The 19077-nt window shown below is 39.3% G+C and overlaps 1 protein-coding gene across 3 annotated transcripts in view; it reads right to left on the bottom strand.

The window, feature by feature from the left end:
• Positions 1-10135: 10135 nt before the first annotated feature.
• Positions 10136-19077, bottom strand: part of nphp4 (nephronophthisis 4) — a 163686-nt gene continuing 154744 nt past the window's right edge. For 2 of the 3 annotated variants that reach the window (XM_029436186.1, XM_029436187.1), the window contains 3 exons: positions 16276-16455; positions 14813-14956; positions 10136-10421 (listed from right to left, as the gene is read on the bottom strand). In XM_029436186.1, the coding sequence (XP_029292046.1) occupies positions 10281-10421; positions 14813-14956; positions 16276-16455 (465 nt within the window). In that variant the 3' untranslated portion in view covers positions 10136-10280. Of the gene's footprint in view, positions 10422-14812; positions 14957-16275; positions 16456-19077 lie in introns of those variants that run through there. The other variant, XR_003832558.1, reaches the window with a different exon arrangement.

Genomic DNA, 19077 nt, shown 5'->3' with positions numbered 1-19077 from the left:
CTCCGTTTTACGATCCGGCACCTGGTCGCTACGTGTTTATAGGTTGACGCCCGAAAACGTCCTGAACACAGCACAGTGAAAAGAAAAGAGAAAGTCCCGGGAGGACGGGGGCTCTGCAGGGACAGACACTGCCACACACTTCTTGCGGGTCACATACAGTAAGCGATGATTGAGTAGGATTATGTTTGTACGAGTCTATACATATAACTGTGTTTAGACAATTCCCACTTGTTGTGCCTTTAAATTACTTACTAAAATGCAATTTCTACACAACACAATGTGTAGATTCATCTTCCAATGTCAAAACATGTTGTCTGACAAAAGCAGAAATAGCAAACCAGTTCAGGCATATTGACAGCTGACTGTTATTGACAGGTGAAGCTCCTGCAGGTTCTGGGTCAGCAACGAAGCTGGAAAATCGGCAGTGGCCTAATTTCTTGCTTTAACAAGTCCTTGCTGGCAGCAGGAAATGGGGAATGATGTAAAGCAGAGCTTTCCATTCTAGGTTGGATTTTATGGAAAGCTTTTGAACTGCCTCTACTCTGAGCCCTGACCCCTCGCCTGATAAGGTGGGCACACAGGCGAGGGCCCAATTTATCTCCGGGGACCTGCGCTCACTCATGAATATTTACAATATTTCAAATGCGGGGCACTTAGGTCAATAGGAGTGCACTTCGTAATAACAGGTCAATAATAAGGTTAATAACTGCAATTTATTTTTCGTCCCTCCCCCCGGACTAATCTGATTAGATTAAGATGAATTTTCCGGTTGTAGTCGATCGCGGGGAATCTCAATACTAGAGTGTGAGCAGATAGCGTCTCTGCTTGTAACTGCAACGTGTAAAAGAACAAGGCAAAGTCAGCTTTGTAGTGTCTCTGATGTGACTGTTAATGTTTCTGTACATCCCAGCCTCCCTAAGTGGCCGCTCACTCTGATGTGCAGTGGTTAAAAGGCGAGGCAGATAGGTCTCCAAAACCAATTAATAAATAAATAAGAGAGTAGAGCTCTTGGCTTTGAACACAGTTCTTCCATTGTGCTGCTTTACCTAATTATGCCAGGCCATTCTGCTGACAGACGCAAAGTGCACTGTGACACCGAGTCAGGACTCCGTATTTCATTTCCCCTCTCTCTCCTTTCTAACCGTGAGTATATTAAACTAGAAATCCAGTGGCTGATTTTCAAAGAGACTTGATTAAACCCAGGAAATGGGACATGATTTCTCATTTAAAATTCATAACAGGCTAACACTTAAGTAATTTGAATCCCCTTTGCCATTAGAGCAGTTGGTATCTACATCAGATTGAATAATTTCACCTTAACAGCATCAATCCATTCCCTTTCAATTTCATAGCAAGCAAAGTCTGAGGTAGCACCGCTGTGAGTGTGTTTGCTCTTAAAGGTTGGCCTCCAGAATGTGCTGCTGCTTGTAATTAAATTTGTTTGACTGAATTCCAGTTTGCTGTAATTGAAAAAGGCCTGTAAATTAGAAATGAAGATGCTTTTGTGAATATTAAATAGTGTTAAAAAACTTTTCACTAAACCATTCAAATATGTTCCTATTCTATTGTCTATCTTGTGCTGAATACCACAGCGGTGTTCAATGTTGTATGATGAAAAGGGGATATTAGGAAGGAGCTTATGGTGGCTAATGGTAGCTTGTGTTAGTGAACTTAACACAGGACCCTGGGAACATAGGGACGACCCCACCACAGCAAATGCACAGAACACAGTTGGGTTCCTGCTTTGACATAATGCTGCCCAATAGTAATACACAGGGTTCTAACAGTAATATATAGTGTTCTAATAGTAATACATAGTGTTCTAATAGTAATACATAGTGTTCTAATAGTAATAAATAAGGTTCCAATAGTAATACATAGGGGTTCTAATAGTAATACATAGGGTTCTAATAGTAATACATAGGGTTCTAATAGTAATATATAGTGTTCTAATAGAAATACATAGTGTTTACATAGTGTTCTAATAGTAATACATAGGGTTCCAATAGTAATACATAGGGTTCCAATAGTAATACATATGGGTTCTAATAGTAATACATAGGGTTCTTACAGTAATATATAGTGTTCTAATAGTAATACATAGTGTTCTAATAGTAATACATAGTGTTCTAATAGTAATACATAGTGTTCTAATAGTAATAAATAAGGTTCCAATAGTAATACATAGGGGTTCTAATAGTAATACATAGGGTTCTAATAGTAATACATAGGGTTCTAATAGTAATATATAGTGTTCTAATAGTAATACATAGTGTTTACATAGTGTTCTAATAGTAATACATAGGGTTCCAATAGTAATACATAGGGTTCCAATAGTAATACATAGGGGTTCTAATAGTAATACATAGGGTTCTTACAGTAATATATAGTGTTCCAATAGTAATACATAGGGTTCTAACAGTAATGTATAGTGTTCTAATAGTAATATATAGTGTTCTAATAGTAATACATAGGGTTCTAACAGTAATATATAGTGTTCTAATAGTAATATATAGTGTTATAATAGTAATATATAGTGTTCTAATAGTAATACATAGTGTTCTAATAGTAATACAAAGGGGTTCTAATAGTAATACATAGGGTTCTAATAGTAATACATAGTGTTCTAATAGTAATACAAAGGGGTTCTAATAGTAATACATAGGGTTCTAATAGTAATACATAGGGTTCGAATAGTAATACATAGGGGTTCTAATAGTAATACATAGGGTTCTAATAGTAATACATAGTGTTCTAATAGTAATACATAGTGTTCTAATAGTAATATAGCGTTCCAATAGTAATACATAGTGTTCTAATAGTAATATAGCGTTCCAATAGTAATACATACTGTTCTAATAGTAATACATAGGGTTCCAATAGTAATACATAGGGTTCTAATAGTAATACATAGGGTTCTAATAGTAATACATAGGGCTCTAATAGTAATACATAGGGTTCTAATAGTAATACATAGGGCTGTAATAGTAATACATAGTGCTCCAATAGTAATACATAGGGTTCTAATAGTAATACATAGTGTTCTAATAGTAATATAGTGTTCTAATAGTAATACATAGTGTTCTAATAGTAATAGATAGGGTTCCAATAGTAATGCATAGGGTTCCAATAGTAATACATAGGGGTTCTAATAGTAATACATAGGGTTCTAACAGTAATACGTAGTGTTCTACATGTGCAACAGCAAAGTTATTTAAGTCATCATTACTGGATTTGACCTCTGCAGCCTCTCCGTTAAGGATTCCCTTAAAAAATGATCAAAGACGCTCCTCCATCCTCAACGTTACTCTAAAGAGCATCAGTAATGTCACATGTTTTGAGTCTTTTAAGATCTGACCTGATCAGTCCTGGAATTTATCCAAGCAGTATGTAGCTTATTCCACAATGTATCACTTCCTGCTTGATCCTTGATTAAAATACAGACTTTGAGAATCCTTTTTGTAATATATGTAATTCAAAAAATGCCCTCTCACTCTTATATGCACTTTTGATGACAAAAAAACCTTCATTCCTTTATCGCAGCAGAATCTGTGTGTCAAGCAGCGAGGGAGCCACTCCTCTGGATGGTGGCTGTACAGTTATCAAAAAGAAATATGTTAGAATCTCAGAGTTACCTTTGATCCAGTCCCGTCTTTTAACAAGCCCCAGAAATCAATATCTTGAAAAGCATATCTGCGTCTCAGAAGTATCTTTTCTGATGTAGTAGGATAAGATCATGTTCCTGCTGTGAACATAACTATGATGAGCCATCTCTAGATGCCTAAACATGTACGTATTTAAATCTCTGCAGATAGAATGCACATGCAAACTACAATAAATAACATTACTCAATTTCGCATTGTCGCTCATTTTAACTGCCTCTGTCATAAAATCTTTAGGAGGGCACTGGCCCACAAATACATCTTTGGCTTATTATTCAATAAAATCCCGCCATACTCACTATGTAGCCTAATGACTACTGGAATTACTGTTGAGAAAAAGCTGGGAAGTTTATTCTTTCGCATTAAAACCAGGACCTTTAAGCCAGAGGGAGGAAACAATCTATTTATTTGGCACAGCTTTCGATCTACTTTACCTCCCACAGTACCAGCAGTTGCTCCCCCTTTTCCTTTTTTAACTTGAGATAATTTACAGTTTCAAATTATACATTTAGCTGACACACCTATTCAAACTAATTAACAGTGAGAGAGCAAGTAGAGTTCACAAAGTGTTCAAGGACACTTAGAAGACATCACTGGCAAAGGACATAATGTGTAGCCGTTAGAGTTAATGAATCACTTATCCTGTCCACCATAACATTGCTCACATAAGGAGGACATTAATGTACGTTCAAGATCCATAAATACAAATACTAAGTGGGTTCTGCTGTGTTTGTGCATAGCCTCAGAGACCTAGGCGTCGAAAAGTAGAGAGTGAGGAATAATTTCAGAGTTTTTGTCTAAAAGATCTCCACCTCTGATCTATAAAGAGAATGTGCCTTTTGATGCTGCACACTTGTTTATTGATGTATATGTGCATGCTGCAGATATAAATAAATACTGATTTTAATGTTATTATTCGGTGGGTTTTATTTTCCATCTTATGTAGTGCAATTTATTTTATTTTATTTTTTATCTTCTTTAATCAAGTGTGTTTTAGGTTTTTCATCTTTTTTCCATTTGTTATGGCTTTCAATCCCCCTCTGTACTTTGTTTATTCTTTGTCTATTTTCCCTTATTGTAAAGCACTTTGTGCTCCCTTTCTTGTATAAAAGGGGCCATAAAAATAAAGTTTATTATTATTATTATTATTATCATCATAAGTGTGTGTGTGTAAGCACAAGGTTTGTATGATTTCTGATGCTTTCTGCAGCCTCTGCAGTGTTTTATTTTCTTATGGTGTTTGTAGAAACAGACCTATGAATCCCACACAGCAGTTAGGACTCTACAAAAAAACCAAATAGCAAGCTCCTCAACGCAGCGCTGTCTGATGAGACCACTGCGTTGGCAAGGCAGTGCTGCAGCAAAGGGCTCTAGTGAAACAGAAAGCATGGTAGCACGGCCGAAGTTGCACAGTAGCAGCAAAATCTGGCAGCTGTATCATCTGGCACAAACATTTCTGGCTAATCAAATCGATGCATACCAGGTATTATTTTGTTGCTTTCCTTGCTCGCATCCAGATGAATGACAAAATGACTGATGTTGTGTTGAAGCATCAGGCTTCAAAGTACAAACATGGAATAGCATGAAACACCATGTGGTTTCTTGGCATTTAAATACATTTAGACTGCTTTGTATTTTATTCTGCATCCGTACCCTGTAGCAACATTCCCACTCCAACGCAGCCTCTCTCACGGTCTAAACGTATACCATTACCCACCACCTTCTCAGTCAGCGTCAGTTGAAACATCAACACAACAACTGTGGAAAAGAAAAATGTCTGTCGTTTTAAATCATCAGACTAAATTAACCAAAAGGAGAGAAGTTCAACACAGCCTACTATATCAAAGTTTGTCCTGAGGGTAGCGCCAGAGGAATGTTCACAGGGTCATTTAAATTATATGAGTGTATCCCATTGACCGTAAATAAGAAGACGATGTAGTAACTGACGTCAACCATTGGTTTGTTGATTACCATTTTGAAGCCGCAAGCATCAGTAATGTCACATGTTTTGAGTCTTTTAAGATCTGACCTGATCAGTCCTGGAATTTGTCCAAGCAGTATGTAGCTTCTTCCACAATGTGTCACTTCCTGCTTGATCCTTGATTAAAATACAGACTTTGAGAATCCTTTTTGTAATATATGTAATTCAAAAAATGCCTTCTCACACTTATATGCACCATCAAAAACCTTTGGTGAAAACCTTCATTCCTTTATCGCAGCAGAATCTGTGTGTCAAGCAGCGAGGGAGCCACTCCTCTGGATGGTGGCTGTACAGTTATCAAAAAGAAATATGTTAGAATCTCAGAGTTACCTTTGATCCAGTCCCGTCTTTTAACAAGCCCCAGAAATCAATATCTCGAAAAGCATATCTGCGTCTCAGAAGTATCTGATGTAGTAGGATAAGATCATGCTCCTGCACACTATGGTGGTCCCATCTCTAGATGCTTAAACGTGTACGTATTTAAATCTGTGCAGATAGAATGCACATGCAAACTACAATAAATAACATTACTCAATTTCGCATTGTCGTTCACTTTAACTGCCTCTGTCATAAAATCTTTAGGAGGGCACTGGACCCACAAATACATCTTTGGCTTATTATTCGATAAAAATCCCGCTCTACCGGAAAGAGTGAACAGCCAACTCCATAACTAAATGCTGAACAACCATAATTTATCATACCGTATTGAAGAAGACTTGAAACAAGTGTTTGGAAACATAAACTCATTTGGAAAAATAAAATAATTGAGAAGTAGGGTCATTTTCTCATTGACTTCTAGAAAATCGGACTTCTGTTAGCAACAAATGGAGTTACCCCCTGCTGGTCCATTAGAAAGAATGCAGGTTAGGCGGCAAAGTAGCCTAACATTTGCTAAATGTAAGTCCAGCAAGGCAAGAAAAGCCAGCATTTCCTATCTGAACCACTTTACTTGGACGTATAACTGATAGTGAGATTGCATTTGAAATGTCGATGATAATCCCTCATGGTATCCACACAACTAAGTGATGTAGGTCAAAATTGATGCATGAAGTCAGTCTGCAATCTGTGATGGACCCTAAACAATGGACAGTTTTTTTATAATAATTTTAAAGTACAGCCTTTGTTTTACTTTGAAACAATGTTGCCATGTTCCAAGAACTCAGCAGTTAACTTTCCGATGTCCTGATCTGTCTGACAGTGACTGTCAACAGACTTGGTCGTATCCACAACAGCCATTGACAGGAACAACACCATACCTATTTGAGCTGCTCAGCAAATTTGAACGTGGAATCAGGCTAATACAAAATATTTGATGTACCTGATCCTGCAACCACTTTGAGAAACTCTGTTTTAGTCGCCATTTTCTTTGTAAAAGAGTTTAGCCTGGCTTATTTTTACACTAAATTCACAATATCTTCACTGTATTAGTTGGTTGATCTATAGCTTTGAGGAGAAAACATGAAATAGAACTGAAAGCTTATTTTAGTTTTGTTTATACTGGCTGGGTTATTTATGCTTTACGATCATTTCAGATTAGGGGTCATACTTTCCCACTTTTTGTATTTACTGCTGTTTTAGAGCAACGGGAGATTGGGCAGATCAACAGTGGGAATTTGCTGTATGTGTAAGGCTGCCATCTACTGAGAACTGTCAACTGTTCAAACTGGATGTGTGTTTGCAGAGAGAGTTACAGTCACACTCCCTCAGCCAAAGACATTTCCTTTGTGCTCGACAGTAATGGCCGAGGGAAGGTCCTGCTGAGACGGTTAATGAGGTAATTGAATTTCAATTTGTTAAGAGCTCCTTGTCACACTTTTAAACTGACCCAGGTCCCCCCTCCCTGATATAAAAATGAGACAGCTGCTTTAACTTTACCTCTTCTTTTCTTTCTACCCATTTCATTATTGAAAATCCCCACAAGACTTTTCAATCCCCACATTAGGTTGAAAGATCAGTTTTCAAACAGCAGGTGTTTCGACATCACTGATTAGGTCATTGCAAGATTTGATTTATTGTTTCTTTTAGATTTCCCTGTAAAGAATGTTTTTAAAATAGAAGCCCTATGCTATAATCTGTGTGTGTTCAATGTTTAATGGTCTACATCTTGAGGTGATTTGTAATAACACACACAAACTCTGTATGTCGGTGTAGATGAGGAGGAGGGATGGTTGCTAGGTTGCATATTCCTCCGGTTACAAAGCTCTTTGATACCTGCGTCGCTCCATTCGCTCATAGACATGCACCCACTCACATTGCTTAGGCCATGCACCTACATGCATAAAAAGAGCACACAAACACACAGACATGCACCAGCGAGATCAGGGCAATAGCCAAGGCAGACTCTCCGCTGGGCAGCTAGACAGGAGCCGTCTAACCACTAACAAGGTGAGCAGACAGTGTGAGGTGTTGTGGCGGGTGTCTGTGCTCCTTCAGGAGGAACCGACCACAACTGGACTGGCACAGCTAATAAGGTGTCAGTGCTGCCCTGCACCTCGTTGAGAGACGGACCGTGCAGCCAAACTAAAGGCTGCTGCTCAGCGCAGCATGCAGGTATTAAAACTACACATCAGCCTACAGCAACATCATCCCATCCCTACCAGAGATGCTGTGGATTATTTTTGCTCAAATTGGGGGTGGATGGCAGCACAAAATGTTCTCCACGCACACACGTAGTGTAGCATGGAAACATGACGACTGTTCACCATCTCCACCCCAATGGACACAGGGAACAAGCTGCGAAGACTGTGAAAGAAAATGCCATTTAAAGGATATGTTCGGATGTTTAAATGATATCTTAATCAAGGGGAAACCTCTGGGTCTGAAAAGTGAAGCAAATGTGGAAGTGTCTCAAACTTGAATTAATTGTAATGGCCAGCAGGGAGCACTGATTGCAAAAAGAAGTTGCCGAAATTGCCGAATTCCAACTATTTAAACTTTGCTGCTGAATTTCGTAGCGCAACCAATGAGACAACAGTTGTATGAAGCGGCACAGGCAGGCAGACGAGGTAACCATAGAAACAAAACTGACTAGCTGCTTCACCCAAGGCTCAGCTTTTTTTTTCAAGTGGTTTTGTTTCAAACATGTTTTTTTCCAGCTAAAATTAGCATTCAAGTTAGAATCACAAACAACGTGAATAGCAGATGCTCCTTCTCGCTCCAAATAACCAAGATGGCGACGGCCAAAATGCCAAACTCAAGGCTTCAAAACGATGGCTACGTCCACTTATACGGTCTATGATCTTATTACAACATTCACATGCTACGTATGTAGATTGAAAGAGTTATCTGTCACTCAAATCTTTTCTCCTGTCCATACTGGCAGTGAACCTTTAGAGCACGACCTAAATGTATAAACCAAGGGACCAAATCCACAGTCCTAAAAAAGTTCATCTCAAGCTAAGATGAGGATTTAGCATCAGATCTATAAATCATTAACCACATTTCTGATTTGTTCAGTGATTCAACCAGACAGCAATCAGAGCTTGGTAGGCAGAATTAAGACGTTATCCTACATAGCTAGCTAGATACAACAGTGAAAAAATAGCGTCAGAAAAATGTCTACACAGAATGAGTACTGTGGATTGTGTCCTCTATTTCTTACACAGTATAATGGGAGGAATCATTACAGCAACAAATCAATCTTTTGACGTACACATGGCATATGAGTAACGTAGCCTACTAAGTAAAATTAAAAAGATCCTAACCCACCCTTAAAGCAGAATGTTCAAATTTGCACAGAGCGTCTTTGAGCATAAGAACCAGAAGGCTACAGCGGACACATTATTAAGTGAATACAGCTTGAATTCATATTTCTGTAAGCTGTTGAGATATAAACATAAAATAGAGAAGACAATGAGGCTTCAGACAAGATGTTAGAGAAGGTAAAGATGAAGTGCACCCGGCTTGTTTCCCATCGTCTTAGTCTTTGCTGCTGTGTTGAGGCTTATTTTGCAGTCTGCATTCTAATGAGAGAGAGCAAGGAGGGAGGGGGCGGAGGGGGGATTGTGTAACTCTGTTACATAACACAATGTGCACGGCCTTCTCGCTCTCTCTGTACCTCAGACACACAGCAGATGCGACGGGGAGGGAGCAGTAAGGAGAAGATGGAGGGTTTGAAAGGGTGCCGGTGTTAATGAGGGCGATTTGAAGAGATGCGTGCCTCGCTGGAAAGTCATACCTCATTACGGCACCGTTTCTAATAATGCCGGTGATAAGGATAAGTTGTTTGGGAGGCTAAGGGACGCAAAGAGCGGACCCCTGGCTTGTCTTAGATTAAAACTCAACCATCAAGTGGCATTCAAGTGGGTTTGCTGGGTAATTAAAGTCGATAAAATGTTATTGCTTTCAACCCCGGTCCACCTGGATGGTTGGGAATGGACTGTCAGACATTTGTAGGACATTTCGAAAGAGGACTGATTCCAATTGGGATTTAGCCTGGACACCGATATTGGTGCTTTTGGGCTGCTTTGCTGAAGACAAAACAAAAACAAAATGGAATAAAAAGAAGTTTATTTTGGTCTTAAATCTGATCGAATACAAAAATGCGAAGAATAATATATAAGAAAAATATTTCACACATCAAAATAGATTCAAAACACAGATCAGTCAACATTTCCAGGAAGGAAACAAAAATCAGTTCATGAATAGTTAACTTTCACACAGAACGTCTCCTCCGTCTTCTCCTCCAGGTTGTTCACGTAGACCAGTATCTCCACTGAGCCGGGACTCTGGCTGGGAGCAAAGCGTAGTCCGATGGTGTAGCTCTCCCCCCGGCCGATCTGAATACAGTGAACACAACAAACAAGCTTCAGAATTATCTGAATGCTTTGTGAAGGTGAGCGATTCTCTTTCTCTTCAGCGAGTAACACTAAACAGATGCAACCATGTCTACACACACCTACAAAGTCCTTTTTACCTACAGATAATGAAATGTCTTGTTGCATGTAATCATCACCTCCACCAGGCGTAAGGCGTGTGCCTGTCTGTCTGTCTGGCTTAATCTCACATACGACTGGATCCATCAGCCTAATGTTTTTTGTTCGAAGACCTCTCAGACTCTCAATTTTTGAAAAAACTATTTTAGAGTTTTATTTATTAAATCAAACATAACAGCCGAGGTCGATGCAGACACACTGGGCGGAGATCAGCACTCTACTAAGTGCACTTTTCTAGTTCATTTTATTTTGGAGCAGGGAATGTTTGAGAATTGTTTGACTTGATTTTTTCTTCCATAACTTTTTAGTTGTCTTTCTTAAACTTGCATTTCATTTCATTTGATCTAATAGCCGATTCCTTGATTTGATTCCTGATTTGCATAACAGACCTGGGGAAGAAGAAAAATGAATAACTAAGTAGATAAAAGTAAAAGAAGGAATTTATTGTCATTCATACGCTAATCCCTTCACAGCATGTAGGTTCCATACTTTCTCTTTCCAGGCTTGATCCGTCAGATATGAAATCTACCTTTGAAGAAATCTCAGTATGGCTGGAGTAAGTGTGAGATTTAAAACACAAGACAGGTCTGGGCACCAGAACATGTATTCCATACCTACTGCCCAGAGAACTTCTAAAATAAAGGTCCCCATTAAATAAAGATTTTTAAAAAATATTTTAAAACCTTTTCAAAAATATACCAATTTAAAGTGGGACAGCTGTTGGGAATAACACTGTTTCACTTTGCACTGATATTAAAATACCGGAGTGTTAAAGTGCTTGTGTTTTATTGCAATGTAACAAATGTCCGGCATATGGTGCAAAAGCTTAATGACTAATTTAATAAAGAGAATTATCACACGAAGAAACCCCCATTGGTTTGTCTTCTTAATTGTTCCAGCCTCTTGACATCACACTTTGTTTTTGTTGCTGTAAATTACCGTGTCTTCATCCAGAGTGAATTTATTCTTTTCTCTAAGGAAAACTTTTTGTTTTCACAGTATTTCAATCAGACCACAACTGTCTTCTAGTATTTTCTGTAATAGATATATAGGTCAATTCAGGGGATTTATACTGCAATCTTGCCCAAAAGCAGAGCAGTATTGATCGCTGCTTTGCTTTCCCGCCTGACAGCTGGTTTTATCATGCTGAGGTACTTTTGTCAAAAAAGAGAAAAGTGTCTCTACATTTGCTTAATGCTGCGGGCACAGTAAATTCTTTATAAGACACCTGGCGCCTCGTTGGCAAAATGGAATAAACAATGGGCTGCTTTTCACTTTGCCCACCTTCTTCTGTCTGAACTGATGTAGTGTCTTCTGGACAGCAGCAGCGAGACTCTTAAATAGTTTATGTGGAAACCGACTCCCATCGCATCCAGCTCATTTATTTGTTAATTTAAAATGCTGCTTTTCCATTTGTTTTGCCATTTCATCACACCTCAGCAAATGAAAGGCAATGATGGCAGTGACTCTGGAGCTTCATGTCTGTGTGTGTGAGTGAAGAGCTATTAGAGACACTGAGGTAGACAACATAACAATAAAACACCAGCAGCAATGACTTTGTTGTAGTCCTCCTGTTTCGCTTTGCATTGCAAACAAGGACACCATTCAACTTATCTAACAGCTGAGGAATGAAGGGTCAACACGAGTCCAGAAATCATCATCAATTTCTTTTACTCACCGAGGATGTCAGAAGCATTTCTTCATATCGGGCAGGAAAGACTCTGGCCTGTCCCTCCCACCCTGCTTATAAACTGTTTGAATTGCTCCCCTCTGGCAGGAGGCTGCGCTACATCAGGACCAAAACCTCACGCAACAAAAACAGTTTCTTCCCGTCAGCTACCATCAACAAGGCCCGGGACATTAACGCACATCTTTGTGATCAAATGTGCACTACAAACTCTTCCTTGTAGCCCGCACTGTGAACTTTTGCACATTTCTGCACAATACTACCACTTTTAAAACTGCACAGCTCTTACACTTTTAATTCAGATTTACTGTACATATTCTTTCAGTCATTTGTCATACACTTATTGCATTTCCTTTTTTTTTATATTTATGTTTCTTGTACACATTTTTTGATTTTATAATAGTTTTTACAATATTTGTTTACATTATTTCTATATTTGCTCTTATTTTACATTTTAATGTCTCTTATTGTGGTTTTGTATGCACCATTATAGACCAAAGCAAAATACTTGTATGTTAAACCAAATTCTGGTACAAAGGTTTTTTTTTTTTTTACAACAAGCATGTCGGTTTAAACCTTCTTCCAGTGTCACTAGAGCATGGCTGTGACACATAGTGATGGTGCAACAAGAGTGCACCATCACTGATTATGAGGCTGATACCAGGAGGAAATATCTGTACATGACATTGTTGAAATAATCCAATACTACAATTTCCACTGGATGCGACTGTGTTGAGTTCTGGCTTCACTGCGGCTCCTTTTCAACTCTCGCCGTTTAAATGTCCACGGGAACAAAGACCTACAGTGAAGGCATGTCTACAAAGGAGGCACTTCAGACGCGTTTCTTCCCAAGTCTATTTTCTTCCATGTTACGTGTGTATCGTCAGTGATTGTGTGTTGGGTCTGCCAAAGCCCAGATCTACACTCAATACTGTACCTGAACGCATCATGCGCAGACACAGACGGAGGACTCAAGCTGCTGCTCTCGGCCCGTGTACACGATGTACAGGAGTCTTTGAGTAACATGTTCATCAGCAGCTACATTCCCTCTGAGGTTTACCGTTGTATAGCTGATTATTTTACGAGCATATAGAAAACACGTTTGAGGCTCATTTACAATTTGATCAAGGTGATAAGAGATACTTTGTGGCTGTACTTTCCCAACGCTAATTACTAGCAGCAGGTTGTCTTATCTTCATTTTGTATCTTTTGCTTTTGTTAAAAAGCAAGTGCATATATCATTCAATATTATTTTGTATTGTCAAAAGCTATAAGTGTGAAAGCTGTAGCCTGGAGGGTTTTACTGCGTAACAGACAAATACACTGACAAATTAAAAAAGTTTGGTGGTGTCACTGTTAAGAGAGGAGGGGGAAATGTGAAACTATTTAATAAGCAACCTAAATCCTAGTGACAAAAAGTCCTGGGAAGTGCCAAAAAATGATCAGTGAAAAGAAAAAAAGGTATTAGATACAGTGTGTTGTGTTGCATGATTGGAATATATTATGTGAGAAACTCAGAGCAGTATTAGATATTCACCTTGTTCTCAAAAGGACTTATTATCACAAACTGATTAAAATTGTTTTTTTTATAAAAATAGATGAGCATGATAATGAAGTGATAGTAAGCAATATAGTAAAAAAAAAGAAGAAGCTTATTAGAAAATTAGTTAATTTACAATTATTTGATAACATCACCTCTGAGGTTTCTACACACACGTTGCTGTACATGCATGTCAGTGGGAGAAGCTAGGGAGTAGTTTCTATTTTGAGTAGGGAAAAAACGCTTGCTGACATTAATAACAGCTAGGGGTAAAAGTATAATCTGATACGATCCATCGCTCTAAACTATCTGGCAACAACTCTCATTGAAGTATCGGCTACATTGAGTGTTGAGGTATAGCCAGTATTTTACATTGAAATTATAATTCCATGTTATTCTCAATACTGAGATTTAAACTTTAGCACAACATTGCACTTTAAATGAGATTTTTAATGTTTGGATGGTTTTAACCATAACAATAAGTTCTGTGTAAATAAAAAGAAGCAGCAGTATTGCATAACTGAGTCATGGTGTGGGCTATGTATTTCCTAATAACTGTATTATGAGCAGCTCAGTTGTTTAAGATGTAGAAAGAGACAGTATGTGTTGGCTGATACTTAAGGATCGGACTTGATGAAGCGGTATCGAGTCATCCCTTATAGTCTCTAACAATAGGCAGAATGAAATGTATTTAAAATAGACGTTAGGTTTTGCAAGTTGTTATTTCCATTATTTTGTTCTAAACAGGATTTAAAAAGCTGATCAAAAAGGGCACCTCCATTGGTCATTGGCACTTACCATTAAAGCTAATGCTAAATATTTAAGTGGCGATAGCAACACAAAGTACCATCATTGAAATTAAACCACCCGAACTGATGTGGGCTTTGATTTCCCCCGACAAGCTTTTGCCAAGGAGGTAGGTTCCCTTCGGGTCGAGGTGTTAATTAAAGTATTGATTTTACTCTTAATGATGGTAAGATAACTGCATGACTTCCTGTCTTATCTCACCTGGAATTTATCTTCTTTGAACTGGAGCAGGTCTGGATGGTCAGCGCGGAGCAGAAATGTGCGGCTGCTGGTGTAGGGGTTGGTGTAGGTGATTTTCCTGGAGCTGCCACGCCCACCATCGACTGGGACACTAACTTCAAATGCCTGAGCACACACACACACATATTTTTTTAGATGACTGACACTAATAAATTATGACATTATGAACGCAAAATGTTCACATTATGTGCCTCGAAACCAACTTGTGTAAGCCATGTGTAAGTGAATCAGATCAGCTGTTCTTATCTTTTTCTTGATACTAGCCATAAAGGGTTTGGGAATTTCCAGCTGACCCAGGAGATCACTAGGATGCTTCAATAAGCACTGAATGTGACTCTGAGTCCAAAGTGGCTTTGAGTTACACACACCAGTAACTGCATCACCAAGCATCTAGCACCTTCTACAGTATTTTGCGAAGACAGACACAATATGTAATGACAAATCTGTAAAAGATCAAGAGATTATCCATTAAAAGGAGAGAGGGGGGCCTTAAAGCAACATTATGTAACTACTTTACCTTAAAATAACTTAGCTTCATAGCTTCAAAATAATTTTGATACTACACTGAGTTGTAGTTGCAGAGTCCCACTCTGCACACCAACGCCTGTTCTTGCACGATGTAACTTTGGTACAATCTCCCGGGAGAAGAGCCTAATGTTTATGGCACTACGTTAATTTTGGTGAAAGTGGTTCTTATTTTATGGAGAAGAATTTTTATGGTTTTCCTTGTGACGTCCTCTTGCTGCTCTGCGACTTACAGAGTTTCCTGATGGACAGAAACCTTTACTCGTTGCAAAGTAGCGCTAACTGCTAACTGCTAACTGCTATCTGCTAACTGCTATCTGCTGCTAACAGTAGCTTCCGTCAGCTGGTTAGCAGTTAGCAGTTAGCAGTTAGCCGTGGGGCCAGGACTGAGAGCTCGGAGCACCAGGGGAGCGTTGGTGTTCACACCTCTAGCACAAGAGCTTCGGATCACTGGGGGGGAGGAGGTTTTCAGGCCCGGGACGATAAGAATGCTGGCAGGGAGCGGGTTCAGCAGCCTCTAATGACTAGTGAGTAATATTAGCTGGCTTGCTATTTCTATATGTTGTTGCACTTGCTTGATGTTTGGCTGTGTTTGTAAAGTTGTCAACACGCTAATTTTTGATCATTCATAAGTTATGAAATCATAACGAATGCACGTGTAACGCTACAGATGTCCATATTTCGACAGCAAGTGAATTGCACTTTGAAACTGTAGCGGCGCTAAATTGCAAAAATACCGTATATTACATTATGTTGAAACTACAGTATTTTATAGTGTCAACAACATCATTTGCAGCAGAGGAGTGAGGCTGCGATAACTAAGTCTGTGATTGTGACACTGAAGTGCTCTTCAAGCATTAGGCTACTATTAGAAAAGCCAAAAAGAAAACTTCTCATACCTTGGACAGTACAGGCCGGTGGACGTTGAGACAGAGCAGCCAGGCAGTGACGAGCCGCCGGTTCTCCACATCCACCGCGTTCATATACAAGAAGCGGCTTCCTGCTCGCCAAGGTTGCACCTTCAGCTGGAGCTCCTGCACCGCTGCGGGAGGCAAAACGAACACCGCCTCTGGGTCCACCTACGGAGAAGGTGAGGGTGATTGAGTTTGGCAGTACGGTGTAGAGATCTTGATTGGGTGTGTTGTGAGAAAGACACAATTAATGAAGAGAAATAGAGGCATTGACCAAGTGACAAAAGTATGGAAGAGAAAAGAGACATTTTTAGAAAGAAAAGGTACAGAAAAGGACAGAATTAATGGGAAAAGGTGGTTAAAAGAGTCAGAGGAAAATATAAGAGGTGTAGGATTACAGGAGAGAGTGGGTGAGAGAAAGGGCGAATGAGGTTGGGTGAAAAAGAGGGGGCAGACAATGAAATGAGAGAAAGTAGAGGCAGAAAAGTGACAGAGAGACAGAAGGATGTGAGAATGAGATTTACTGTGCGGCTCCTTTTCAATCTGTTGAGAAAAGCAAAGCTATTCTCTGGCGGTGAGCTTTATCCGGTTTTATAAGACTCCTCCGATGCATTCCACAGTGAGCTAACCTGCAGAGAGTCAGATCAAAGCGGGCGCTGATGCATACGTGAAATCTTTTTGATTTTTTTTTTTTTACATCTGTCGCTCTTTCAGCCAGTACCCTATTTCTTCAGAGAGGACACGTTTGGGTCGCACCGTATGCACCCACGGTAACTGTGACAGTCCATCACTTTTGTTTTCCTTTAATATGAGTGAGTAATATGCAATGCCCTTTTATTGCCGCTCTGACTGAGAAGCATTGTCAAACTCTCTCCCCACTTGTACCCAGTTATGAATAAAAAACGATCTATCTTAAAATAGAGGGCAATCTGACACTCCCTGAACATATTTCATATGGGAGCATACAGCCATTGCTAATTTTTTGGGTCACGCCAACTCGTGTCCTGACATATGATATGATTGCAGGAAGTAATGGGGGAGCCTAATAAAGTGAAACGACGTGAAAAGAGCCATTACGCTGTCAATCCACATTTGTACATTCTTGATAATGACTTGAATCTGAACCTGGGGTTGTTACGAAAGTGACTGTAGCTGTTCTATTGTCTCCTGCTGCTAAGAGAACAATTTGCATGCAATACTTTCTGGATATGCGCTTTGGATATTTCCAAGACAGGGAAAAATATGTCAAGAACAAAGCGCTCAACTTCTCATTAGATTTGGAAGATTCAAGGTATGATTTGAGATGTTTTGGTTCTACTTTTCCTGTATGTTGCTTCCAATTTGTGTCAGCCATGTTTTGGCCCAATTAAAATAATAATAATAATTTTAGATAAAACACAGGAATAGGTACGAGTGGTAGGGAGGATGTAGATTTGCCCCTAACAGCTTAAACTACTACTACTGTTAATTGCTTGCTCTTGATCTCTTGCCAAATTACAACTCCATATGTCAGCAATGTGTCCAACCACAGTGCTTTGAATTCTGGATTGGTTTGTAGTGTTTCTGGCTGTCAACGTGAGTCCAAAACCGGACTCTGACGTATGTAAATACATTTGAAATGAAAAAGATTCAATCCAAAAGGAAATCCAGGACAATCAGATACGAATAGACCCAAAGATAACTTGATCCAAAATGCAGTCGCCCAAATACAGAGAAAACACCAACCCTGGCAGCAGCATGACGCTGCACCAATTAACAAGCAGCTAGCGTCCAAAAGAGCAGCGATACATGTCACTACACACTCTCCAGCTGCCTCAAGGAACATTTTCTACTGCAGTCGTTGTGAGGCACACAAGATTAGAGCTGCTTGTGGGTCTGCTTGGATCTACTTGGGTATTAGACATATTGACGATACGGAATTACAAAACAATACAATAAGACCTTCACTGACTCCATTAGACCAGGTTGTGTCTCATTTACTCTGGGTTTTTTGGCCTTTATACAGCATTCTGGTATTTTCTTCAGAAAAAGGTAGGGCTGACACTTCCTGGTCGGTTGGCTGATTGTTTGGTCAATAAACTGTTTCATAAGGAGAAAAGCGCTTCTTAATCCATTATGTTTGGTGGTGGAAGGGGCATGTGTGTGTGTGTGAGAGAGAGAGACAGAGTTCATGTATTTAATGAAGGGTTACTTGTTTTGCTACTATTCAACAATACAGAACACCACCTTTTCATTATTCTAGATCTTCCCAATACTACAGAGCCCCTTGTCTCAGTCCTGACTCCTGACAGTTGTGCTACTGTTTAATGCAGAAAGTTGGGTTTGCAGGTCCGGCCGGGTTCAGGTGGTTGATTACAGATATTTCTGAGCGTTGGCTGGGTCTGTGGGCACGGATATTAAAAAAGCCCTGACACGTGCATCACTACTTGATATGCTTTGAGCGTGAACATATCAGTATTGGAATATTTCAATATGTTTAGTCTAAAGAATACTTTTGTTTGAAATATAACTGCAGATGCAACACCTTGCAACGGCTGGTCGGCTTTTGGTCTGCTGTTATCTTTTAGGTATGAAACAATTAGGTTTAAAATAATTGAATGTGCTGCAAATAGCTTTTCATGTTTATTTATAATTAATTTAGGCTACCAGATACACAAAGTGCACTGTGGCCAATTTACTCAAGATAACATGCAGATTTATTTCCCCCATCGACCAATAGATTGAGTAGAAGGTATAATGTCAGTTGACCAAGATGTTCTTTGGTTGCCGACAGCCGTAGAAAAAGGCAAA

The sequence above is a fragment of the Cottoperca gobio genome, chromosome 7 (genome assembly GCF_900634415.1).
Source record: "Cottoperca gobio chromosome 7, fCotGob3.1, whole genome shotgun sequence".
Classification (NCBI taxonomy): domain Eukaryota; kingdom Metazoa; phylum Chordata; class Actinopteri; order Perciformes; family Bovichtidae; genus Cottoperca; species Cottoperca gobio.
The sequence above is the reverse complement of the archived record's forward strand: the minus strand, read 5'-3'. Positions and strand labels throughout refer to the sequence as shown.